General features: G+C 37.7%; 1 protein-coding gene across 3 annotated transcripts in view; it reads left to right on the top strand.

Moving 5' to 3' along the window:
• LOC137261299 (serine/threonine-protein kinase 38-like) overlaps positions 1-15,085 on the top strand; it is a 71,335-nt gene that overhangs the window by 23,848 nt on the left and 32,402 nt on the right. For all 3 annotated transcript variants that reach the window (XR_010954847.1, XM_067799024.1, XM_067799023.1), the window contains exon 4: positions 1,245-1,296. Coding sequence is in view for 2 of the 3 variants with exons in the window: in XM_067799024.1 (XP_067655125.1) it covers positions 1,245-1,296 (52 nt within the window). In the remaining variant the exon portion in view is untranslated. The remainder of the gene's footprint in view (positions 1-1,244; positions 1,297-15,085) is intronic.

Raw genomic sequence — 15,085 nt, 5'->3', positions numbered from 1 at the left:
CAAAGTTCAGTTCAAAGTGTTTTCATGGTGAAATCCTAAGTCACAGACTCAATATCACCAGTAAACATTTAGTGAGAATCATTGACATCCACTCAAGCTATTAAATAAGTCACCAAAGGTAAAGATCTCTGAAGATGTTGAAATAATCTGCCTTAGTGTTTTAGCTCTGAATTTTAGCACGAATTTCATATTCTTAGGGTCAAAGTGTTTCCAGGAATAAAAAAACCATTCACTTGTCATGAGGTAAGAACCTTATCCCAAATACTGACACAACTTCAGACTGTGGCCTGGTAATCTTCCATGGGCTGCGTTTATTGAGATGAGATGAGATGCATAACTGAACACCCATCTGCGCTGCTGCAAGGCTGATCAAATAGTGTCAGTGTTGTCACAAATGTTTGCTGAACAAGATAATTTTTGAGAATTGCATCTCCTCACATTTCATGAGAATCTTTGTTGGGGTTATTGACATTCTAGTACACCTTCTGGTACAATATTGACTCTGTTAATCAAAAGGTTTTTAAATGTGGACCTTGTTGCTGCTTGGCAAGGATTACTTGTTGAAAGAAACCATTGTCCAAAATATGAACAGGATGACCCATTTTGACAAAGAAAACGTGATGTGTGGATTTGTTTTGGTTTATCCTCTTCCAGATACTTCTGTGGTAGTAATATCAGATATATTATACCAGCACCTCTGATTCAGAAACAACGGAATTATTACTTACACCCTCCCAAACCAAACATTTTTCATTGTCATGGAGGTCAATTAAAACGAAATTGATTATTTTCCTGGTTTTGAATGTAGCCATTCCAAATTTTCTACATTTTAGACTTTGCCATCAGGTGTAGTTATCTTTCCTCATCATATAACTGGAATATTTCTGTGTGCATTGTTAAACTAAACTTGCTTTTCTGTAAGAATTGAATGCTCATGTCTAAGTCACTGTTCATCTTCTTTTATTTACTGTTTGAAAACAAGACAGACTACACATAAATGAAGGAAAGATTTGGTCTCCTTCCTTGTCTGTCTGGAGTTGAATGATCATTGAGTGAGAAAAGTTCAAGTTTGGTAAACTAAGAATATATTTGTCATGTTACCTGAGGAATTATGGAAAAAGAATTCTCTTAAAAACTGTCCTTGATAATTGTGATACATCCTGTTTCTGTTAAGCTTATTCAGTGACCTTGACCCTGATTGAGTTCACCGTGACCAAGACTAAACAACTGACTTTTGCATTCAGGTACCGGCTTTTGGAACAATCAATGGAAGAGGAAGGACTTTCAGACGAACAGGTTAGTCTTTTTGTCTTTCAGATTTACAATGAATAGCACTAATGTGCATATTTGATTAGTTCAACAGCAGTGCCCCTTTCTTACTGATCTCTGAATTAGGCTTCAAGCATGTATGACCCAACAATGCACATACAGAAATTGGTTTTCATCACCAATTATGTCAGCCTGTAAGTAAATCTTAGATAATGGAACCTTGTTGAAACCTGTTACCACTCTACACACATGACAGCGTGGCTATATCAAGTGTGCTGACAGCAGATATGAAGTTCTCAGAGGTTGCTCATCATGTCAGAGCCTGGGTTTGATTACCCACAATTCCTTCACAGTGCACTGTGATATTGCTTGAATATTTCCAAAAGCGTCTTAAACCTAAAATGCTCTCATTCTTTGAGGACAAGGACTGGTTGGCTTGATGTCTGTGTATTGTGAATAAGCATCCCAGCTATTCTTATTGGTGGTACTTCAGTTAAGATAATGACAATTATATTAATGATATACAGAAAATATGATGGTTTACAAATAATGAAACTCTAATATATTTGCTCTTTTCTTGTTTTACTTATGCATTATAAACATATGCAACATAAAAGAGTGGTAATATTAAAATGAGTTCAAATGATTTTTCTGAACTTCAGTGGACATTTTAGGTGTACCAACATTTATCAATCAACAGGGCCCTGAGACTCTTCAAAAAGGTTAGATGATAAAGTGCCTTCATTTCAGACTTGCAATAGTTATAGCAGTAACGTCAATTTGTGAATGGGGACTAGTTTTATAACTTCAATTGAAAATTCCATGTTATGAGCAACACTAATAAATACAAGACAAGTGTGCGTGTTTGTTTAAGACATGCGTGTCCTCTTGCCACTTGGCTTTATCAGTATTGGTTAAGGTCAATCTGTGGGAGTAAACAGATATCAGATGAACATAAGTCAACAAGATGTTTTTTGCCTCAATCTCCATATTGTATGGAGATAGATATCTGTCCTCATGATTCACTGATCGTTTCTTATCAGGTCATTTGGTAAACAAGCCTTTGTATGGCAAACCTATGGTTATTTGTAAACAAAGTCCTCCTTTTCAATTTTGCAGGTAAATGAAGTTGCTACTTGGGCTTAAGCTAGTATGACAAGCACAGACAGAAGGCTATTCATCATTGTACATTCAGTACATACTCCTGTTAAGTTTACGTATATATATCTTACTTGCTCTGCCCATTCAGCAGGGTCATGTGGCTTCATTATCAGTCCCAGGGACTAAAGAGATAGATTCAACGGTCTGTTGAGGGAGGTGGGACATCAGGGTAATGGTTTGCTCTCTAACGCCCAGTATACGGATCAGATCTTCACAGAGGAACAAAATGTATTTTTGTTAGTGTCAGCTTAGTGTTGTCACTGCCAGCTTAGTTTAGGAGAGGGGTAATATTAGGCTTCTCTGTAATGTTAGTAGTATCAAGGACTATGATTTACTGGACTTGTCTCTGTTAGGTGTCCTACACTAAAGCTGTCATTATGCTTCTATCAAACTGGAAACAAAGTAGAATTGTTTACATGGACATTTTGAATTGTTTACTGGGATATGTCAGAAGAAATGTCAGCTGCGGATACGTTGAGATAATGTAGATGTTTCCATCTTTTGTGTTTTCACATTTCTTTGGTTTGGGTTAGAAAATACTCGTACATACCAGTCTCAAAGTTTGTTTCTTTGTTTATCTTCTAATCTCCTGAAATTGAAAAAACATTTCATGTAGACTTTGTTCCTTTCTTATTATGGATATGCTGCCCTGTTTCCTTGTAACTGGTTGCCATACAAATTGAAAACCCTGTTGTGTTTGTATGAGATAAGTATGTTTGTGTAGGTATCCTAGTAGCAGAGGACTGTTTCATGATGCCAAAGCTCCATGGTGTCACAACACTCGTACTTGTAGCGGGCTGTGATGGACAGTAGCTAGGTTAACCAGCCAGTTTGTATTGTGTTGTGATGGTTAGGTGAAAACTGTGTAAGCGTACCTAGTGATGAGTATCGTGTTATATCAGCTTTGGTCCTCACACCAATCAATTTTTCTATATTTGTTCAAATCAGTCACAGGTGTAGTGTAGATTATGCATAATGGTTGCTTATGATCAATTTGCTATTTTCTGTTCAGCTTTGTGATGAACGCATAGAAATTTTGTTCATAGTTTTGTAGGTCAAGAGGGATATATGAAGCGTTGGGCTAGTTGTCTGTATCCAGAACAATTGTGTGTCCTCTAAGATGATTTATGGAGCCATGGCAGGTTGTGTGGAGAAATGGGTTGGTTTGCTGGCTATGAAAGACTAATGTATCTTAGATTTTGTTGGTCCTTTCTACAGCTGCACGTAAAGATTTCATGGTTACAGAGTGTGTTTGAATGACTTCGTCTACCATGCCATGGACAGACATACTGGCTTGTTCATCATACTGCCAACCTCTTCTCTGTCTCAAAACATTAGAGCAGTTGGCATTCTGGTCCTTAATGCATGTTAGGTGAATACAGTCTTTTTCTTATGTCCTCTGCCATGAATATTGGTAAAACCCTCCCTCATTCCAAAAATCACAATATGGCTGAAACATAACCAGAGAGACTTTAAATTCTAACTTGCTCACTCACTGAGAAACATCCCAACTCTTTAAGATTCCAGAAAGAGTGTGATTGCTTTTAGGAGGTGTCTTTCAGGTGAAAGAATGTTAAACATTATGAATACTTGTGAGGAAAATGTGCCTACTTATCCTTATGCAGCAGTCACTCAGTTCATATCATTAAGTGACATTATACACAATATCAGCTGACTGGAAGTTATGGTTCTGTCACAGCTGCAGTTCAGTTCCCTGAACTTTGCTAGAGGTCACCATTCTTCCTGACTTCCTGTTTGAATGCAGTTTACATCATCAGTTGGGTGATGGGGTGGCATAGTGGTTGAAGTGTTGGCTTGTAATGCCTGACACCTATGTTCTCTTTTCCACATGGGTACAATGTGTGAGGCCTCTTTCTCATGTCCCCTGGGTTGATATTGCTGGAATATTTTATTTGTGAAAGTGGCGTTAAACCATACTCCCTCACTCATTCATTTCATCATCAGTGGAGTCAGTGGCTAAAGTATTGCCTCATCATGCAAGACCTGGGCCTAGATTTTCGAAGCTCTCTTAGCGCTGAGATAGTCGTGGCACTTACAGCTATCTTAGTGCTAAGAGAGCTTAGAAAATCTACGCCAAGGGTTCCATAACCAGCATTAAGGTGAACCCAAGGTTTGTCATGTGTTCTTATTTGTTTAGCTCAGGTAATCCATATGTTGAAGTAAATATGTATTGACAAAATGTTGCTACAGACTAAAAAATGTTTCAGCTGAGAGTTTGAAGCTCCAAGTTTGGACAAATTTGATATAATCATAAAGTTGTATCTACATGGTAGATAATTCCTTGAACCTTTCCATATGTTCTTGTCTTGCCTCCTCTCAAGAAAATTCTCCCAGACTATCATTAAATCAGGCTATGAAAATCCAGGTCATCTGTGTCGTCACAGAAACAGAGACCCAAGCAGAGGTAAAATGGACACTGAGTAAATGTTTGATGTCCGCTAAGTCAAGAGTGTTGAGTTCTCCACCCTGTAGACAGATGACGATACACTTTGCAGTTATGTTGTTATAAGTTGGTGAAGTATTGAATGCCTCCGTTCGGAAGTACCAGTATGGATTGACAAGTTGGACAATAGTAGTGTAACATGGCATAACAAGAGGTTCACGATGCAGTGCATCTATGACTCTTGTATTGCAGTACATGCATCACATACAGTGCATCGACGACTCTTGTATTGCGGTACATGCATCACACACAGTGCATCAACGACTCTTGTATTGCAGTACATGCATCACACACAGTGCATCGACGACTCTTGTATTGCAGTACATACATTACATAACATCACAAAAACAGTATAATTTGATAAAAAACAGGTGAATAGTAACAAACTGTTTAAGGACAAATGAAGTCTTGCCTTGAGAATTATTATTATTATTTGAACAAGTGTGTCCAAGCTAATATGTTTCTACCCTCCAATATACAATCTTTGCTATTGAAAAGATAAAAACAAACAAGTCTGGACTGTGGTTCAACTGTTAAAAGGGAGTTCATATGAACTTCTGAAATGTTGTGATACAAATTGTATTGCACCCTGATTTAATGAGATAGTATTTTATCACAGACCCATCATACTGTTACATAGGTAATGACTAAGTGAAGTAACAAGTTCTTCCTTGTTGCTGTTCAATGTATGAAAGTAATTAACGTTACCGAGACTGAGTAATTGGTATTTCCATCTGACCATGTAGAAAATTGTTTCCTTATGTGCTCATATTCCATTATAAGCCAATCCTTCTGGACTCATGCTGGGTGAAGATTGTGTCTGGCTATATCTATAGTTAGAGCAAACAATTTGCATGAATTAGGGGGAAAGATAGGTAGGGGAAAAGATTATTTTAATTAGCTTAAGTTCATTTCAACATTGTAGATCATGTCCAGATGATATATTACAGAGCCATCCTAACTTGACTGTGTAGGATAGAGCTCGGCTTGACACTGCCACTCGTCTTCTAGTTTGGTTGTGCTTTTTCGTAGGATAGAGCTTGGCTTGACATTGCCACTTGTCTTCTAGGCTAGCAATCTGGTGTTGGATTGAGCTGGGTCAGACATTAGACTTTTAGTCCTAGTTGTTAATGTAGGATAGAAGTGTATGAGACATTGCTATGTCTGCAGCAGTCTAATACTAATGACATGTTTTCTTCCCTTTATTCAGTCACTAAAACTACCAGCAGAAGACCTGTGGACTAGATAGATTAATCTTGTGATGTCATCCATTTTTCACACCTGCCTTGCCAGCAACAGCTAAGTGTTTCAGGGGCCAGTCCAAGCTTCCCACATTGGCTTGTCAGTATATATTATCAAGACAGAGAAATGTTTTCATGTTACACTTAAACTTGATTATTGTCATTCCTGCAAGATCTAACACACAGTTTGCTCCTCAAATAGAGCTCCAGAGTTTACCTAAATCCTGCTCGTTTGGCACAGGTGTTCTCTTCACCTTAGGCAGGTCAAGTCTTACCTGTAATTGCTCAAATTAGCATAGCTAATGCAGTTTGCAGGGCTCTGACTGTGAACAGAAGCTTAACACATTTCCCCATCAGCAGCAGAGGCATTTCAGGATCAGTTCTGATTTGTTCAGCATGTAAGCTTCATTCTGAGTAGAACGTTGAAGATAAAGATGAAATAAACACCAGTTAACTTCACAACACCAAACTGATGCCCAGTGTAAACATTAACATTGCTTAGTGTATATTTCTGTATTCATGCTAACTGAATAGGCCTTGTCTGAAATCTACATGCATGGAAGGCCAGCAGCTGAAACTATGTACTGGGAACCACAGTATGGATCATATACAGTAATATCACACAGGGTGTATCATTCAGTATTGATGTGTATGTTTCCGTAATTTCTTTTTTAATTATTTGGTATCCAATGACTACGACAGCTGTTGAACTCCAGTCTTAGGTCAGAAATTGAAACTGATCAGTCATGATGGTTTTGAAATTGTGGAATGATCTTTTGTAGCAACAGGACATGGATACAAACAGCTTGTGTGGCATTTACACTGCTTAATTGAAAATTATAATTCATGGAAGTTATCATGACTCATGACATGTATCATAGTGATTTATCATTTGTGACTTTAAATAAGGAACAAGTGTTTTACCGAAAATGTGGAGCTAGCTATATTGAAGGTGTCTTGTGCATGAAAGGTAAATTTTGTAAAGTTGTTTATGCCTTTCAGAAGCCATTCTTGTCAGTTGCCAGGTCTCGTCATGATTTATGTCACATACATATCTTGATATTTAGCTGGGTCACAGAAGATAGTCAGTTTCATAACAGTTAGTGTCTAAACTGTCTCAGTATTGCTCGTTGGCTTCAGTTAAGTCAGCCAACCTATCCCCTCTACTAAACAGCATGTGGCTACTGAAGTCAATACATGACTGTAAGTTGCACACCTGCCTCAAGAGCTGTGGCTTGCTATTACAGGTAACAGGGAAATAAACACCAGTTGCACAGTGTGTTTGACCTCATTTTAGAAATGTTCACTGGATTTGTTTCAAGGGGAGACAAGATGTTTTACTCTAAATATAAGTAAATATTGCAAATAATATGAATTTTAAGTTTAGCCAGTCATGAATTGATGATACTTCCGATTTTATATCCTTTTTGCCAGCCCAAATGTGTTTTTTGTTCAGGATATTAAGCTTTTGATTTACTCGTCTCAAACTCTGTATTCGTGTTGAATACCAGGCCGGTTTCATTCCCCACGTTGGTGGAATGTGTGATGCCCATTTCTGGTGTCTTCCCCTTCTGGCGTGATGTCGCTAAAAGTGGCTTAAAACCAAACTCATGCACATACATTGCTTATAACAACCCCATGTTTTCACTCACAGCTTAAAAGTCAGTCTGTAGATTTATTTATGTGAATTGTTATGTCATGATCAGTATTCAAAGGCAATAGGATGATAGCCAGTACTTGTTTGTCAGGAAGTGTATAGTAAGTATGATTACCCTGTGATTTCGCTTGCTTTCAATGATTGCGATCCTGTCAGTATTGCTAAGTATTAAAGCAACTTTGTGATTGGCATATGGTATGGAGCAATTGTTTGCTGTGTGTGACTCGCTAGGTGAGGGATTATCTGCGTTGACAGATTTATTGATATCATAGCCATGCACAGCCAAAATTAGATTTCTAAATCCTAAAGGTCAAACACAACACAGTTGAATTGTCAAAAAGAAATTAATGGTATTTAAGATTTCATGTCATATATTTGAATATGCCGCAGTTGACAATAAACTGTCCAATATATTCATTGAGTGTAGGTGAAAAGAAGTATTTATGATTAAGCATTATGAGAACGATGGGGTAGCCTAGTGGTCTGTGATTTCACTCAGCCAGCCAAAGACCTGAGTTGAATTCCTCTCATTGGTACTTTGCATGAAGCCCACATCTCATGTCCTTGCCATGATATATTGCTATAAGTTTCATTAAGAACATACTCAAGCTGTATGTGATCTGCAGGACAATGTATTATCTCAAACACCAGGAAGGACAAAATTGGTTTGATCTATCTAGTCCATGCTCATTTTGGATAAGTTTGTGTAATATGACTAGTTTTACTTAGACATCAGCCAGTCCGTAGTAATCAATAGTCTTGGACAAACCGACAAGTGGCCATCTTTATCACTGATGCCCAAAGACCTTGTTCCATATCCTCCGTAGGTTACAAGTGTGAAACCTGTTGGATATGGTGGGTGTTAAAGCACATAAGAAACGTTTTTTAAATAGGTTCATAGCTCATTCTTGATGTCCCTGGATATGAGGTATTGCTTCTTGTACTAAAAGTGTTATAAGTTATTGTGGTACTGTTTTACATCACAGCATGGTAAGTACCTGTTAATGTGTTTGTCAAGACAAGTGAATCAGAAGGCTGTAAGTTACATTATAAAAATGTTCTTCCTTGATGGCAGTAATGAATTTCGGAAAATACTTCCTGGGACAGCATATCATGCTAATATATTGATTTTCTTTGATGTGATTAGAGCTATGTAAATAATTGATCAGTGATGTTAATATACGACATGAAGTTAATCTGTTCGCTGATGGATCAGTTGTGAGTGAATGAGTGCACCCGGTGATCAGCTGATGTGGTTGTCCATCTTGATTAAAGAGGGATATGACATCAGGATTTCCTTCCACAAGCTGACATGATGTGGTATATGTGAAATACTGTCTTTCGAAGTGGAGTTAAAACCAGATACACTCACTCACTTACTTGAGCCAAAGTGGCAGTGGAGTAGCCTAGTGGTTAAAGTGCTCGCTCATCATATTGAACACCTGGGTTTTATTCCCCATTTGTGGACAGTGTGAGAAGCCCATTTCTGGTGTCCACAGTTGTGATATTGCTGGAGTATTGCTAAACTCATTGACTCACTTGAGCCAGGAGAATGTGACTACCTTTAGGCTTCATTGCAGATACTTGATCTTTCATGATGTTCATATTCAAAGAGAATTATGAGGAGTAGGTGCCAGCTGGTGCAAGAAAAGAACAATAATTATACTGTTGTATGTTACTGTGAGGCAAGTAATGTTATTGGGTTTTTTTCTTGGCCGAGGCAGACAGGTGTGCAGTATGTTGTTGCCTGTCGTTAAAGGCAACTCAGACCTTGATAGAACCATCATGAGGTGGCTGAGAGGTGCTGATGCTATCAACACTGTAGTCTGTCTCACAGTCCCTGAACCACATCATTTTCCCGACTTCCAAGCCCTCTCTGCAATGCTAAAGCCTTAAATTAAGCAAGTGTAGATTTCCTCAGGTTCAGGAATCTTTGGTCTCAATTTATGTGTTAGTGTGTTACAATCAATATTATGTATATTCAGAGACTAAGCATTATTCTGTCAACACTGGTTAGATTGTGATAGAATCAGAATATTATCTGCAAAATTACTGTTCATCTTTCATTTAGTGAGGTAGAAATATCCCTTGGTTGGCATCAGTGTGTAAACAACTCTACGTGTTAGTTGTTACTTATCTTTTGTGCTAGAATAATGTATTCATGTGTGGGGCAAATACTATAACAGGTTGACGTAATTCATGAATGTGCCATGGTTTACGTACTTATAATCATTTTCAGTCAGTGATGACCTCAACAAATTTATGCTGGCTGTTTTAAGTCTCAGGAATTTTACACATCAATATCTGAATCCAAAATTCTAGTAATGCATGCTATGAGATTTGTATTTCCTGTATGTTTGCATTCTTGTTAAAATATTGATTACACCTCTATTGTTCCCCTTGTAATGGCATGTATGTATAGTATGCAGCAGGTTGTAGCTTCACTCTGCTATTATCAGGAAATGAAGGGAGTCTGCAGCCTCATTGTTTCCGTCTAAGGGACTGTGTCATCAGTATTCAGTGTCTTTTATTTACTGGCCTGCAGTGATATTATGTATGGGTAGAGGTTTTTAGAGAGGTTAGCATTTAGCTGTAGAAAGATGCATATAGATGTTGCTTTTCTGTGAAAATGTGACAATTTTTTTTGGACTAAAATGTCAAGTTTTATTGGACTGAGATATACTGAAAAGCTGTCTTTTTGGTTATAAGTAATACAGTTGTATTAACTTTGCAATGGTAAAGTACCCAAACATATATGCCTGTGTCACTTCTACACGCATGGCTTTTTCATGATAAAAAAAATTGCTACACTCTCTACAAAAGAACAATTTTTACAAGTTTTCTGAAACAGAAGTCCTGAAACTATTTATGAAATATGTCATAACATTTACAATTTTAAATGACTTTTGTGTTTTATCATAGTCCCCTCATATTGTTTGAGTATTGTGTGATTATACTGGATATGATGTGTAAAATTGTTGATATGTACATCAAATGTGGATCTCTATTTCTCTCTGTTTGTAACTTCTGTGTTCATATTTGTAGTTTTTAGAATACTGCTACTGTTTCTTCATGGAATGCTCTGCATAAATATCTTAACTTGAAGAGAGTTCATGGTATTGCCACAACACTCATTTACCTGTTTGAGTGCTAACGTCACAGCATCTAGTTTGAAGAGCTTCTGTCCTTTACAGTTTGGTATGAAGTGGAGTCAGCACAGATTGGAGTATCAGATGAGGATTATGTTACAAGGTTCAAGTCATTTTCTCACAGCTGATGGGCTATTGAATTCCCAGTGCCAGTCACTTGTTAATAAGTCAAGTTTGTTCCACAACAACAATTCTTGCAATGTTCAAAACCACTTATTGTGTCAAAACAAATAGTAGGTATTGTACATGACAGTATGCTCAATGTTGAGTGATTTACAAAACACATTTTTATATTGACTTGTGGAAATATTTCATGACCTAAACTGCATATCTGAGTGTGAAATGTGCTGTATACAGAGGTTTATCTAAATTTTGTAGTTTGGATACAACCCACATGTCATTGTTTTGAGGGAATGGTGAAGTCTGTACATAGAAGTACAATGTCATTGTGATGTTGAACAATGTTGACAAAAAACAATGCTGTGTAACACCTGGTGACCATACTGCTTGCAACAATCCTACACACTTCCATCCATTAGTACAGTTTTCAGGATTGACTGTTTGTGGTTTGAACAGGGCCCCGTTTCACAAAGCTCTCGTAAGGCTAAGATCTCGTAAATTTTCTCGTAGCCGTTGTACCTCCTATACTGTAACACAGGAGCTACGGATGCTACGAGAAAAGTTACGAGATCTTAGACTTACGAGAGCTTTGTGAAACGGGGCCCTGATCTTGACTCTTGTAAGAAGGCCTGAAGGACAGCCATATTCTTACACAAAACATGTTCAAGGGGGGGAAAATCCCCTCTGACCTGATTCACTTAGATTTTGTAGTTTTACTTGCTTCTGTCATGGTATGTGAACCAGAAGGGTACTGGACTCTTGCATAAACTATCTGTTTATTAACAGGGATGAATATCCTCACGATCCAGAGCTGTTTTGTCCGATGTTGTGGTATCTCCAAGACTAATTGTAAAGCAGTCATGGGATATCTTCTGTACAGTCTATTAATTACATTTAAGTCCATTACAACTTGTGCTGAAGGTATCTCTCAGGCCACAAGACTTTTAATAACTTAGTTCTCTATACATTTCTTGTTGGAAAAGAAAAGGGGACTATTTTCCCATGGACCTTTTAACCTAGGCAAATGAAGGACTTTTTTAATGGTTCTTTTTATTGAGGACTTTTTGACCGTACACCTTTTATTAGGCAGATGCTGAATAAAATAATTAGTTGTTTTTCCCATGTGTGAGTCCTGCTTTATTTGTGAGAGGTATTGAGCATGAACCTAACATTTGTTTATGTTATTTCTCCTCATTAAGTCCAGTGTCAGTTCACAGATTCTCACAGCAATGTTTAGCTCTACCCAAGTTCACTGTCTTTACTAAGTGTACTGGGCCTGAAGCTGGCCTACACAAATAGGCTGCCATGATGTGTTAACTTTTGACCACAGATAAGCCTTTATCAGCAAATATTTGTCACAAGACGTTTACACAAAGCTTGTTAATTACCTGATACAGGTTGCATAAACCTTTGGTTACTGAGCACCAGACATGCTTAGGACATGAAGCACCTGTCAGAAAGAACTGTGTAAATACCTGCTTTTAAGTATGTCAGGCGAAAGGAAGAGTGTTTCCTCATGATCAAGTTTATTGATTTATGACAGGTGATGTTAGTCATGGAAGTGTCTGACTAGGATATGATAAGGTGTATTTCAAAGACCAAAGGTAATGCATCCTTATCCTTACTTTTATTAGACTTGTGTAATTGTGTAATCAGGATCTAATTGATGACTCTTTACCCTGAAACTGTCTTGAGCAGGAAATGCTACTGTTAGCTGTCATGTTCATTTTGTTATTGCACGAGTTCTATTAGTAATCTGTTGACATTAAACAAAAAAAACATGTTGTGGTTCTAGTTACACTAGAATTTTGATTAGGTTGGTAGGATTTTTTAAATATTATCATTTGAAGTTTGGTACAAACTGGTAAGACATTTATCAATGTGTGATTGTTTATTAAATCAAGTTTGCCCATCATGTTGACTTCTTTATCAGAATGACTGATGTCTGTGCTGAGGGGAAAAAACAAAGCTTGTTTTATTCATTCCACTTAAAATATAAAGAATCTGCACCAGAATTCAGAGATAGATCAGGTAATCTTAACCACAACAAATTTTAAATAATGAAACTTTAACAATACTTAAAATTATGAATTATAGTTGTAGATTTTGGTACAAGGATTTACAAGTATTTATAGTGAAGACCTCATGGCATTGAAATTGGGAAAAATAGTGTCACTTGTTGTTTCAGTTTCTGAAATTTAGAAGCATTTCAACATTGGACATTTACTTGTGCTTCAAAGTCAGCCCTAGAGAATGTCCAGATGATCCCTATTATCTGGATGAACTGTCTCATTAGTGATGAACTGTCTTTGTTCACAATGGACAGTAAGCGTAAAAGCTGAACGGCCACATGCTCATAAATGTCAGGATTTTTAGGTTCACTGTGGCCCTACTCATCCTCATTGTAATGCTAGAATTTGAAGGAAAATTGCAGTATAAAGTTTGAAACTTGCTGTGATATTTGTGGTTGATTAGGACAGTTGCAGACTTTTTGTTAACACTGTATGAGTTGTGTTATCTTTAAGGGGATGGTGGGGTAGCCTTGTGGTTAAAGCGTTCACTTGGCACACTGTTGGCTCCCTCCATATTCCCCACACAGGCCAGTGGACCTAGTTCTGAAGCCTGTGCCTTTCTTTTCCTGGTATAATACTGAAAGTGGCCCATAACCCAACTGACTTACACACACCCTGCGTTAAGAGCTGGGAATCCCCATACAAAGTTACCCAGTACATCTCAGTGTTACTTTGTGTCTGTTTGCTGGTCACCTTTAACGCTGTGTTTGAATGGGTAATCTGCAGAGTACACAACACAACCTGTGTTTACAAGTCCAGGCAGTAGGGTAAACAACCACTTCTTGCTTGTGTGCACAAAATTGGGCGACCACATCACTGTAAACGATAATGTCCCAAAGTGTTAAACTCATTTTGCTTTGTAGGATAAGAGATTGAAACCATGTAGCGAACTGAAGTTGTCTGTAGTTTCTTAGCATTTGATTTTAAATATGAAACGCAGCTTTAGGCAAGACTTCATTCCTGGTTTACAAATACACTGACTACAGAAATTTGAAGCATGAAAAAAAATGTTGACAGTTTTTCAACTCCAACCAGTAAATTTTAAAAGACACTCAGATAGTGTCTCTTGCAATTTATGTGAGTGAGTGAGTATGGTTTTACGCAGCTTTTAGCAATATTCCAGTAACATCAAGGGACACCAGAAATGATTTTCACAAATTGTACCCATACAGGGAATTGAACACGGGCATTTGATGAGCAGAGCCAAAGCTTTAACCGCTAGGCTACCCCTACTGCCTCACAGTTGAAGTCAATGCTTGCCATGCTTGCCATAACTATACTTGCCATAAGAGGCGACTAACAGGATAGGGTGGTCAGACTTGCTGACTTGGTTGACACATCATCGTTTCCCAGTTGCACAGATTGATACTCATGTTGTTGATCACTGGATTTTCTGGTCCAGACTCGATTATTTACAGAGTGTCGCCATATGACTGGAATATTGCTGAATGTGGCATAAAACTAAACTCACTTGCTCACTCACTCTTTGTCAAGTGCAGAAAAAAGTACAAATAAACTCATACACCAAAAGTCCACCTGGAAACAAGTCCACATCATCCCGCTCCTCGAACTACTTTTACCACCTTCTAGTTTATGGCATGTCAAATGTCACAGTGCAAGTTTTGTTTGCATGTGGGTATTAATAGCGGAGGCTCTTTTCGATCATGTTGACAAAGGGCTCACTATACAATTATGTTTAATGATTGATTTGTCAGTATTGCAGCATATCTACTGACAGAGGTCTCTGTCATGTATTATGACTCTGTCATTACTGAATAATCAATGAGAACACCCTGTTATTGTCCTTGGTCTGTTCCTCAAATACATCTTAACACTAAGATCCATCTTAGTACATCTTAGCACTAAGGAATTTTACAGTATAAAGTTGGAGACTTGCTCTGATGTTTTGTGGTTGCATAGGACTGTTGCTGACTTTTTGGTAACACTGTATC

The sequence above is a fragment of the Haliotis asinina genome, chromosome 14 (assembly GCF_037392515.1).
Source record: "Haliotis asinina isolate JCU_RB_2024 chromosome 14, JCU_Hal_asi_v2, whole genome shotgun sequence".
In the NCBI taxonomy this organism is placed as follows: domain Eukaryota; kingdom Metazoa; phylum Mollusca; class Gastropoda; order Lepetellida; family Haliotidae; genus Haliotis; species Haliotis asinina.
This window is presented reverse-complemented; position numbering and strand designations above follow the sequence as displayed.